Source organism: Elephantulus edwardii, unplaced genomic scaffold (assembly GCF_000299155.1).
Source record: "Elephantulus edwardii isolate Elephantulus edwardi_28Jun2011 unplaced genomic scaffold, EleEdw1.0 scaffold00206, whole genome shotgun sequence".
NCBI lineage: Eukaryota > Metazoa > Chordata > Mammalia > Macroscelidea > Macroscelididae > Elephantulus > Elephantulus edwardii.
In genome coordinates, this window is record NW_006399956.1 from 865,814 (window position 1) to 878,818 (window position 13,005).

Below are 13,005 nucleotides of genomic sequence, written 5' to 3' on the forward strand. Positions count from 1 at the left end.
AACTTGGGGGGGAGGGTAGAGAAAATAGTGCAACAATGAATGAATGGAAACCCAAAATCTCTGTAAATGTTCATTAAAAGTAATAAAATTTAATTAAGAAAGAGAAACTTAGCAAAAACAAAAGACAAGGAAGCTTTGGATATAAGCTATTAGATCAAGGGCTGGACAATGGGAGATAGATGTTGAGAGGAGTGGGTAGAAGTGGAGGGGTATCTTGTTGGATGGTGGAGCAAAGAAATAAGTTAGGACACTTGTGTCAAGGGCAGGGACAACACCAAAGCTAATGGTTAATTCCACAATAAGGGATATATTTTCACTTTTTCTGTAAAATGCTTATCTGTTGGATACTTAACTAAATCTGAACATTCAGATTAAGACACACTAGGAAGAAGGATTGACCATCCACTTCCAAAATAGCAGGCCTCTGAAAACCCTATGTACATGAGATTGGCACAGGACAGAACAGAGTTTAGGGCTGTTGTACATAGTGTTGCTATAGTCGCAAGCGACTCGACGGCACATAACAACAACAACAGAGTTGCAATATTTAAGGATGCTATGGGCAGAATATTGAATGATGCAAGAAGGATTAAAAGCAGATGGAAGGAGTATACAGAGTCATTGTACCAGAAAAAATTGGCTGACACAGAAGATTTTCAAGAAACAACATATGAGCATGAGACAATGGTGATGAGGGGGAATATGCAGGCTGCTCTGAAGGACTTGGCAAAAAATAAAGCCCCAGCAATTGATGGAATACTAATTTATGTATTTCAGCAAACAGATGCTGCCATGGATGTGCTCACCAAGTTGTGCCAAGAAATCTGGAGGACAACTACTTGGCCAACTGACTGGAAGAGACACGTATTTACTTCTATTTAAAAAAAAATAAGCCAACAGAGTGTGTAAATTATTGAACTATATTACTAATATCACACACTAGCAAAATCCTGCTGAAGATTATCCAGAAATGAACGGAACAGTAAATTGACAGAGAACTACCAGAAATACTGGTTGGGTTTAGAAGAGGTTGTGACAGTAGGGACATTATCATCAGTGTCAGACAGATCTTAGTAGAAAGCAGAGACTACCAGAAGAATATCTCTCTGTGTTTCATTGACTATCCAAAGGCATTTGACTGTGTGGATCACAATAAATTGTTGCTGACTTGCGGAAAATGGGAATCTCAGAATACCTGAGGGTGCATATGTGAAACCTATACTTGGAATAAGAAGCAGTCCTCAGAAGAGAGCAAGGAAATATTATTGCATGGCTCAAAATCAGGAAAGGAGTGTGTCAGGGAGGCATCCTATCCTCACACCTTTTCAATCTGTGTACAGAACAGATCATTTGGGAAGCAGGGCTTCTTGAGGAGTGTGGCATTATGATTGGAGAAGATTTATTAATATTAACAACCTACGAGATGCAGATGACACAACCTTCCTAGCTGAAACTGAAGAAGACCTGAAACAGTTGCTGCAAAAGGTCAAGAATGATATGCAGATAATACAACTTCACCTGCTACAAAAGATCAAGGACTGTAGTCTTCAATATGGACTGAAGCTCAACATCAGGAAGACAAAGATTCTCACCACCAGGTCAACTGGCAGCACCATATTAGATGGAGAAGAGATTGAGGTTGTTAGCAATTACAGCTTGCTCAGATCCACAATCAACCCTCTTAACACCAGCACTCAGGAAATCAAAAGATGAATTGCATTGGGAAAATCTGTTGTCATGGACCTCTCCAGAGTCCTGAAGACAAGGTCAGTCTAGATATAAAGATGTGCCTAATCCAGGCCTTGGTCTTCTCAATTGCGTGTTATGCTTCAGAGAGTTGGACAATGACTAAGGACGACAGAAGAAAAATAGTTGCCTTCAAGTTGTGGTGCTGGAGAAGAGCCTTGAACATACCATGGACTGCCAAGAAAACAAATAGGTCTGTCTTAGAGAGGGTGAAGCCAAGTCTCTCCCTGGAGGCTAGGATTTTGAAGCTCTGCCTCACTTGCTTTGAGCACATGGCTAGAGATCTGTCTTTGGAGAAGGACACCATGGTCGGAAGACTGGATGGACAGAGCAGGAGACCCAGGTGAGATGGATTGATACAGTAACTGGGTCAATGGGGGTTGGTGTGTCGGAATTAGTGAGACTTGCTCAGGATAGGGAGGGGTTCAGAGCTGCTGTACATAGGGTCACTATGCACCAAAGGCGACTAAATGGCATATAACAACAATAACATACTATGACAGGTTTGGAAGCAGGAGTGGTATCCACTTCCTAAATAACATGCCTCCAGAAACTCTATGAACTTTGATAAGTGTTGATAGTTGTAGAGGGGCTTCAGGCCTTTTGTTCATAGGGTCACTATGAGTTGTGCTTGACTTGAAGGCAATCAATAACAATAACAACAAAGGGAGATGTGCTCTACACAATGTAAAAACTTTTCCAGTTACAAACTAGAGAAATGATCCCTGAAAATAGCTGGAGTCAGAGAATCAAAAGAGAGGAATTAGCTCAGAATTCATAAGCTGAAGGAACTGAAGAACAAATTCAGGTAGGGATACTACGGCAGAATATTGAATTATCCAGGAAGCATCAAAAGAAGATGGAAGGAATACACTAAAGAACTATATCAGAAAGAAGGACTGACACAGAATTTCATGAACAAATTATCAAGAAGCAATGGTGATGAAGAGGCAATAGTTCAAGCTGCTCTGAAGGCATTAACAAAAACAAGGCCCCAGGAATTGATAGAATACCTATTGACATATTGCAACAAACAGATACATTCCTAGGTTGTGCCAATAATTCTTGAGGACAACTATCTGACCAACTGACTGACTGGAAGAGATTCATATGTATTCCCATGCCCCCCCAAAGTGATCAGAGTCTGGAAATTATCAAACAATATCACTATATCACATGCAAGCAAAATCCTGCTGAAGATTACCTAAAAATGACTGGTACAGTATATCAGCAGAGAACTACCAGAAATGCAAAGCCAGATTTAGAAGAAGCTAATGTCAGACAGATGTTGCCTGAAAGCAGAGAGGACCAGAGGAATGTCTATTTGTGCTTCACTGACTATGAAAAGGCATTTGACTGTGTGGATCACAACAAATTGTGGCTAACGTTGAGAAGAATGAGAATCCCAGAACACTTAATTGTGCTCATGTGAAACCTATTCTTGGACCAGGAAGCAGTCTTCAGAACAGAGCAAGGAAACACTGCATAGTTAAAGATCAAGAAAGGAGGGTGTCAGGGATATGTCCTTACTCTATACCTTTTAAAGCTATATATAGAACAAGTTATTTGGGAGGTTTGACTATATTAGGAGAAGTGTGGCATCAAGCTTGGAGGAAGGCTCATCAACAACATATGTAATGCAGATGACACAACTGCCAAAACTGAGGAGGACTTAAAGTATTTGCTGCAGAAGATCAAGAACTGTAGTCTTCAATAAATATTGAAGCTTAACATCAAGAAAACAAAGATTCTCACCACTTGAACAATTGGCAGCACCGTGATAGATGGAGAAGAGATTGGTTGTTAACAATTTCAGCTTATTCAGCTCCACAATCAACAGTTTTAACTCTTAAAAGAAGTTAATATTTAACTCTTAAATACTTTGGCTATGTTGCCAGGAGGGACCAAGGAGGATATCACGCTTGGAAAGGTGGAAGGAAAGCACAAGAGAGAAACACCTAGGATGAGATGGATGGACACAGTTATTGAGAATAATGGGGGGTAGGAGACAGTAAGACTGGCTCGGGGTTGGTCAGGGTTCATTCAGAGTTATGGTACATAGGGTCATTTCAAGTCTCAGTTGACTCAATGGCACATTATAGCAACAACAACGGGAAGACATTGCTTATTTTTTTTAAAAAAAACACAAAGATGCTAGTGTATTATATACAATAAAAATACTGCTAATTAAACTATGGATCAATATTTTAATAAGTGTTGTGAATGAATAGTCCTATACTTCTTTCTTTAATTTTTAATGTTGTAGAAAATATATAACAAACATTTAAAATAGTTTTATCTATACAATTTATTGATATTAATTATATCCTCCAGTAAGGCAGTAGTTAAAGGCTTCCAGCTGTTAACCAAAGGCAATCTGCACCTGTACAGACTTCAGACTAGAAATCCAATGAGACTTCCTTCTTTCTGTGGTCACTCTCTGAGTGTGGGTGTATGCATGCAAGCGTTTATCATAAAGATTTTTATATGAAAGCAAATAGCAGAAATCTAAGTTTAAAATGTCTATAATGATTTAGAGATTCAACCAAACACAAGATCTTATCAGAAGAAAAACTGTACTCCCCAGTAAAGAAATTAAAGCAATAACAATATTATAGATACGTATTCTTATCCTAACTCAAATTGTAAAACTAACTTTTATTCAGTACAGATACATGTAATAACGTTTATGAAATGCATTTCCTTCTAGTCAATTCCTACTTAAAGTCACTCTGTAGGATAGAGCAGAATTTCTCCATTGATTTTTCATGTAACCACCTCTTTCTCCCAAGCTGGTGAGCTCAAATCTTTGGACTTTCAGTTAACAGCCAGGTGATTAACTATTGAAGACCAATGTAACATTAACCAACATATAACTACCTTAAACTAGGTTCTCTGGAAAAACAAAAACGGTTTCATAGATATACAGACAAACAGATTTTAAATAGATATTAGCTTAAGGAAATGAGTTACACACATAGAGGCTGGAAAGTCCCAAGTGCATTATTCAAACATCAGGTAAGAGGCTTCTCCTAACTCACATGGCTGTAGGGGCTGATTAATTCACAATTAGCAAGTAGGACAGCAGACTGCTGGCTCAGGACCAAAGCACCAAAAATCACATGGTGACAACTTTGCTGCCAGATCAGGATTCAAATTAAGCAAGAACAAGCGAGTTTCGCTAGAAAACACACACGCACATGCGCACGCACACACACACACACACACACACACACACACACACACACGTTGCAGGCTATTCTTAAAAGGAAACTCTTTTTTAATTTTGTCATTGAAGTGATTACAATATTCAAGGTCTAACCAAGGGTCTGGTCTAACCAGTTATAACTGCCAAACCAGAAACTTTCAGTCATTATAATAATAAAATATAGTTACAATAAGTAATTTCTGAGACTATATTTAATCCATGTGGCTCATATTCCATAGTAAAATTAATTATAAATCTAAATTTCATAATCAAGCACTTTTTAGAGACTGTGGAAATATTTCTTTACTACACATACCAGTAAATAATTGCAATCTCATACTTTTTCATGTGGTTAATTAGCAAAGTACATTTATAGCTGAACAATATAAAATCAGTGAAAAATAATCACCCCCATAAAACATTATTATTCACAGATGGAGTCCTAACAATTTTGCTCCAAGCAGCTCTTGGTGCATAAGAAGTTTGATAAGAAAATTATTCAATTTTATACTTTACACTTATAGGTCTCTTCTCACAGTTAAACCGAGGCACAAATGCCTTGGCTACAATAAAATATCTCTCTGAGTTAAGGAGTCTCTACACTCCAAAAGGGACATGTAGTAAGTAAATATGCAGTATATCCCAGAATTTCCAACTGCAAATTCCTAGGAGGTTTACAACTCTTCATGCTCCTCTTGTCCTGCGGTGAGTGAGTCAATTTTGCTCACTTTCAATGCATAAAGCATGCCAATTGCAGGTGAGAGTTCCTCTGCCATTTGCACACACATACATAATTCTTTAAAAAATTCAATGCTGAGGCTTCCTGCAGGACAACCCCCCCCCCCACACACCCCTCATTTCCCCCTCCATCCAAAGTCACAGTGACCCCAGGACCACCTCGAGCCCAGGTCTCAGGAGGGAATAGACGGTGCCAAGGTAGAAGGAATTAAGGAAAAGCCAAGAGCTTCTCTGGGAGGACCCCTTCCCTAAACGCTGGAGAGAATAAACGCGAACATAGGATGGGGAAAAAAAAAAATTCAATGCTCTATTAAGAGTCTAAAGAGCTAGAAAAGGGAAAAGAGGATCAAGGAGAAATAATCTTAGGGCCCCTACTTCAGAAAATAATTTACAATTATTTTAGACCTTTCAGTTCTTTGTATCCAGCCTGCCTAAGGTTTTCAAAGAATTCCCTCTCCTTGCCAACTATCTGTTGGGTCCTCTTCTCTTCTCTAGCCATTACTATTTCTTTTGGCCTATCCCAATAATTCTATATTCTACTATTTCTCTGATCCAATCTCTGAGTCTCTCCAACCCACAGCCTCCAGAAGTCAGCAAAGAAATAATTCCAAAACCAGTAGAATATTTTCAAACCGAATTATGTTACCAGTTGTTGAGTTGCATTGATTGCTTGTCCATGGGGGAATCTTTACCTTCCATACGGGAGACGTGGGTTCAATTCCCAGATATTGTACTTCATGTGCAGAGATCACTAGTGTGCCAGTGAAAGACTGCATGCTATTATCATGCTAAACAGGTTTCAGTAGAGCTTCCAGACCAAGAAGAAAATCCTGGTGATCTACTTCTGCAAATCAGCAGTGAAAGCTTATGCGTTCTCAAGCAATGTTTTGTTCTGTTGTGCACAGGGTCACCATGAGTTGAGGGCCAAACAAACGGCAGGGAAGAGCACCAACTGAGCTCTTTTCTGATATCATGAGGCATGCAGAGGGTAATTCAGTGATTTCTACTCAGTCACTTAGCCAATGTGTTTCCTACTGTCTTCCAGAAATGTTTCTACCTCCTTGTTCCTTTTTCGTGAAGCTGAAATTCACTTTAAAAAATAATAAATACTATCCCTAGGAATGACATGTACTCCTATAATGGGCAAAATGGCTGAACTGATTTTTGAACTCTAGTGAAGAGTCACCCTGCTATCTGCTGCGCATGTGTTTGGTGGATCGAATCCACCACCAATTCCATGGAACAAAGATGATTAACCTTCTCCCACATGTTTTACAGTCTTGGAAATGTAATGAAGAGTGAGCTATGGGTCAGTTACCCCTTGACAGCAGTGAGGAAGTGAGTGAGTGTAAGAGAAACTAATCGAGCAAACTCTAATATCTACTTTTAGTTATAAAACAGGATTTAGGTCTTTGGTTCATAGGGTCGCTGTGAGTTGTGCTTGATTCAACAGCGATTAACAACAACAATCTCTACTTTTATATCATAATTCTGTGGGAAAACTAAATTTAAGTCAGTGAATTATAATTTTTCTGAGTAATTAAGTCCTTGGAAAATCTGATGGAAAATGCACACATATGAAAATTATTTATAAGTGTTAGAAGGGGTTCAGAGCTTTCCCTGATACCTTCACTATGGACTTAAAGTTGCCAGGAAATGCCTGTTGATTTGGGAACCCCCTTCAGGATTAGATAATATCTCACTTAATTTTGTATTCTCTGAGTAGATTTCAACAACTATTTGTTGAATGATACCTTTGCAAATATCATTCTTGTGAAACTCATTTTAATCTTCATCCCCATAAATCCCCAGACCCTCAATATTCATGTGGAAACTTCTCTGAAATTTATATGAAAAAGACTAATCTGTCTAAGAAGCGTTGCTTTTCCAAACTGTACTTTACTAATTGTCCCTTTCCCTTCCACCTCCCAGATTATTAAATATACTAATAGTGTAGGATGTCAAAATCTACACACACACACACACACCCCAACCTCAAAATGTATAACGTTGTTTTAGACATGAGAAACAGGTAGTCATAGCTTAGATGGTAAAAGGTACATTTAGTATCGGATGAAATGAAAAATCATTTAATTTCATTTCTAGATATCTACTTTTGAGCCCAAACAAATAATGTAAAATCTTGACACAGTAAAACACCTGACCAATTCAGCTGGACAGTAAATTCTCAGAAGACGAAACCCTGAGCCCAAGACATTCTGATATTTCACCCTTTATTTCTAGATGCACTGTTGTTTGTTAGGTGCTGTTGAATTGAATAGAATTCATAGCGAATATATAGACAACAGAACTGAACCCTGTCCTATCCTGCGTCACCCTCATCATCATCTCTGACACCTGAGCCCACTGCTGCCATCATTGTGTCAGTCCATCTCATTGAGAGTCTTCCTCTTCTTCACCGACCCTCCATCTTTCCAAGCATGATGTCCCTTTCCAAGGAACAGCCTGGCCTAGCAACATGTCCAAAGTAGGAGAGACAAAGCTTTGTTTTCTTTGCCTCCTAGGAGCACTCTGGTTGCACTTTCTCCAACACATATCTACTTATTCTTTTATACATGTTGTTGCATGTAGCCAAGTCAGAACCAACCACAGCTGACCCTCCAGTGGATTTTCAGATGCAGTGTGAAGCTCCTCTTTTCACAGAGATGAAGGCAGCCTTGGAGAAATTGCCACTAGTGTTCTGAGGCAACTTCATCAGCAAGATTCTGACCTCAGCGTTGTGGCTAAAATTTCTGGAATCTATACTGCAGCAAGAATTTTCTACCTGCTTTCCCAAATCTGAATATATTATAATGTAATGTAATATCATATATACATAGAAGACCATTCTGACATTATTACTATTTTAATGCATGCTTATGCAGTAGATAGATCATTTTTTGTTTTCATTTTTTTACATTAATTCAGTCCACAGTTAACATTCGAGTTGGGACTGAAGTCAACAAATTAGAAGATAGTAGCAATGAAGAAACAAGATATTGTTTGTTAGCAGTAAGTGTCATCAAGTTGACTATGATTCATAGCAACCCTATGAACACTGGATCTGAGCCTTGTCCTATCCTGTGCCATACTGACCATCTCTGATATACTCAAACCCACTGCTAGAGCCACTGTATCAATCCACCTGAATGAGGGTCTTTCCTTCTTGTACTGACCCTCCACCTTTCCAAGTGTGGTATGTTTTTTTCAAGGAGCAACATAGCTGATGTTTCATTTTTTTCCACCATGTCTAAGGGTAAGAAACAAAATCCCAGAGGAAGTGTGAAATAATGTTTGGATTTCTGTAATCTGGCCTAGTTATTTACAATTCCTTCTTTTACCCATCCTGTCTGTCCAGATAGTTTGACTCTTTGCTTCTCAAGTTGAATTATATTCACTGCCTTTCATATGATGAATATTCCACAAGTATTCTACTTTAGCTCCTCACGAAAAGGAATAATAAATTCTTACCTTTGCCGAATTATGCTGGGATTAGCTGTCACTAGATGACTTCTGGACCCAACATCTTTAGTATATTCACTTGACAAGGGAGGAAGATTACATCTAGGAAAATAAGTACAAATATATTAGAATGATCTGCATCTGTATGTGTTTTGATGAAGTCAGTAATAATAATCAAAATTGCAACTTTATTCATTCTAGTTCATTTAGCAAGCATATGCTTTTACCATCCATTCTTACTTTTAATGGATTAGATGACTAATTGATTATCAGTATTTGAAGATACTCTCATAAAACTAACCCTATCTTAGAAGAAAGAAAATGTCATTTAGACAGGTAAACCCAAAAAAGACAGAAAAAAGACAGAAAATAGAATGAATTCATTAATTTCAAAATATCTTTGAGGTTGTTGTTATATGCCATCGAATCACAACTGACTCATAGCTGACCTTCTGGAGATTTTTCAGAGATTATAAATCACAGAGATTATAAATCACATGGGAAGAGATTATCCATCCTTCTCCCACGGAGCAGCTGATGGATTCAAACCACAAGGCTTTGGGTTGGCAGCACAACTCCTTAACACTAAGCCACGACTTGAATTAAGGCTGAGAGGGTCTACTATTCTATAGGACACAGGGCTCACAAAAAAATTTGTTTGTGTTTTCTTTTTTCTCAAAATATAAACTCCAATAGCACATTCAAGGCAGGCTCAATCACCAGAATCAGTGCAAGCCTCCCATTTGTGTCCCCAGTGCTTGGGTTGATTTCTGGTGAAGATAGGATGATTTGCAATATGCAGTGCAATGATTTTCCACTATCCCAGATAAACCAAGGGAAAAGAGTACAGGTGACATTTTCCTGGTGATAGAAACTAACTCCAAATCCCATACTTCCTGTATCAATTGCTTTCCATGTGACAATGATTTATTAACATTCACAATAAAAAAATAATTACAGTTATAATAACCCTAAATTTCTTGTTTTCTGGTTGTATTGCAAGTTAGTTTATCTCTTTGCCCTCATTTTGTCCACAACATAAAATGAAGATAATAACATTTTCTCCTTATGGGATTATATTAAAAACAGGCCTCTAACAACAGAGTCCACAAAGGCAATGACTTAGTGAATAGTGACTGAGGCCTTAGAAGTTTGCAAGGAGCCAACTATGCTACAATTATTGGTCTCTCTGTCCTGTACCAAAAAGAATGAGAAAAGCAAAGATTAGCTGAAACAATCAATGGACTAATAAAGTATGAGAGTCTGAGCTTCTATGACCTTAAAACTAGAAGAAACTAGATGATGTCCATTTAACCCTGATGATCACTTTCAAAGGGATCACAGTAGAAAATCCTGGAGAAGGTAGAGGAAAATATGGAACAAAATTCAAAAATATAAAAAAGACCAAGCTTCCTGGTCCAACAGACATTTGTGGAATCCCCAAAACAACGGTCCTTAGTTACTCTTTGAACCCAGAACACTCACCCATGTCTCAACTTTCAGCCAAACAACAGACAGGTCTATAACATGAACAATAACATGAGGGAAGCACTCACTCCTTAGGATAAAAAACCACACAGGATCAAAAAGAGCAGCATTTGCAAAAGGACAAAGGGATAAAAGTAGGAAGGAATAGGGCAGGAGGATTAATGGAAATTTGAATTATATGGAAGAAGTAGGGGAAATGCTATTACATTTTTTTTTATATGTCACTGCATCACAGCTGAATCAAATAGGTTTTCAGATACAGCAAATCACACCAGAGTAGACTGCTCATCTTTCTCCTCCCGAGCATCTGGGGGATTCAAACTACCTGCCTTTGGCTTGGCAACATAGTTCCTCACCACAAGGCTACCAGTGCTTCCTTGATTACATTACAGTCATTGTAATTAATGTTCTGAAACAAAATGTTTATGACTGGTTGAAGAGAACCAATATGCTTTGTAAACTTTTACTCAACTCAGAATAAAATTAATAAATAAAAGCATCACTCTAAGGCTTAAGTGGTCTGTATCACCTAGTGCACCAGAGGAAGAAAAGAGTCAGGAATAAGGGGAAGATAACAGAATGCATGGCTATTTGCCTCCCAGAAAAAATAAATCCCTTTCCCTCATTATATCAGAACTGCATGATGCCTGGTTATCTTTATTGAAAGGTTTAACCCAAAATTACATAGAAGGATTCTGATCAAAAACAGGAATATGCAGAACAGAATTAAAAGTTTTCGTGACTTTCTAATTTTCACGACCAAAATTTTCTCCTTTTTGGAGTTACAGAGGCCCTGAACTACACCATGAGAAAGAAACCTTAAAATAAAACTATTCCCTAGAAATCACCTTAAAACAGAACAACAGTTTAGCTTAATGACCTAAAATGGTTTGCTTTGAGTAAGCTACTCTTTTGTGACTATCAACACAGGAGGAGATGATAGTCCTTACCACTCAACTGGAACCAATTCATAGCTGACCCTCCAGGATTTCAGAGGCTGTAAAGGGCAAAGGAGGAGGCTGCCCACCTCCTCCCCATAGAGTTGTTGGCAGATTTGAACAACCAGGGAGGCACAATTAGCAGTAAATCTCCCTATGTACTATGCCACCAGAGCTCTCTTTCAGGAGACACCAGTCACTTTAACTACCAAAGAAAAACTTCAGAGCGAAGAACAACTCAGGAAAGGAGGGTGAAAATGGTTGCACAACTTGAAGAATGTGAGCAATGTCATTAAATTATACCTGCAGAAACTACTGAACTGGTGCTGTGCTGAGTATATTCTAAACAACCACAACAAAATAAATAATATTGAGGAGAAAAATAAAGCCTTGAATGAAAATCCCTATTAAAAAGTCTATGTAGTACATGATAAAAGCTCAAAGATTCAGATATAAAAATAGTATGTAACTAAATATGCATTTATGATTTCTGAATATCATACATGGGTCTATAACGTCCTTTGTTGTTGCTATTGTTCTTGTTGTGTACCATCGAGCTGGGACCAATCGATAGCTGGCCCTCCAGTGGATTTTCAGAGGCAGTTAATCACATGACAGGAGACTGTCCATCCTTCTCCAGCAGAGCAGCTGGACGATTCAAACTGCATGCCATCAGGATTGCAGCACTGACTCTTACCAGTAGGTCACCAGAACTTCCACGAATTTCCTTAATCTTTCTTTATCACTGTGATTTCTATCACATCTAGGGATCTTGAACTTGATAATACCTCAGCAAGCCAATCCATCATTTACTGAGTTAAAGATTCCTTACGAATACTGAGGTCTTTACTGTTGCTCAACTACTAAGTTTCCCTAGAAATTATCCCTAACACATTGAATTGTCCGTGCATCTAAACAGCTGATAAGCTCGAATTTCCAGGGTTCCCCCCCCAAAGTATTTGCCCTGTGCTCCTACCACAGCAGACAGAAACTCAACTTAGTTGTTTTAAAATTTTCTTCTTTTTTTTTAATTTTCCCCCCATTGGTAATAATGAATGGCTAAAATCCTAGTAATTGTGCTCACGCTCCTGGCAGCTAACCACGTATCTATTAGTCAGGTAGCCAATGATTTTGCTAAATGCCATTGAGAGCACAACACCGTTAACTAGGACCGTGGGAAGTTTCAGAGAAGCCCAAGTTGCAGAGATTCTGCTCTTGAAGTTTCTGTGGTCTAGTGGTCACAGCACGTCCCACACAGTCTGAAGATTCATGTGAGGGAGTGTGCTTATGAATTAAGCAGAATGGTCCAACAGCAGTGCTGATTGTGGTCTTGTGATTTCACTGATCTTTGCAAAGATGAAAAAAGAAAGAGAGGAGGGGGGAAAAGGTTTCCAGAACAATATACACAGTAGGATTTGGTCATAG

The 13,005-nt window shown here is 38.5% G+C and overlaps 1 protein-coding gene across 1 annotated transcript in view; it reads right to left on the bottom strand.

Annotated features, from left to right (window-relative positions):
* The window catches only part of ST8SIA1 (ST8 alpha-N-acetyl-neuraminide alpha-2,8-sialyltransferase 1), a 242,445-nt gene that overhangs the window by 73,799 nt on the left and 155,641 nt on the right, over positions 1–13,005 (bottom strand). Inside the window, exon 4 of the mRNA XM_006897203.1 lies at positions 9,164–9,256. Within this exon, the coding sequence (XP_006897265.1) occupies positions 9,164–9,256 (93 nt within the window). The remainder of the gene's footprint in view (positions 1–9,163; positions 9,257–13,005) is intronic.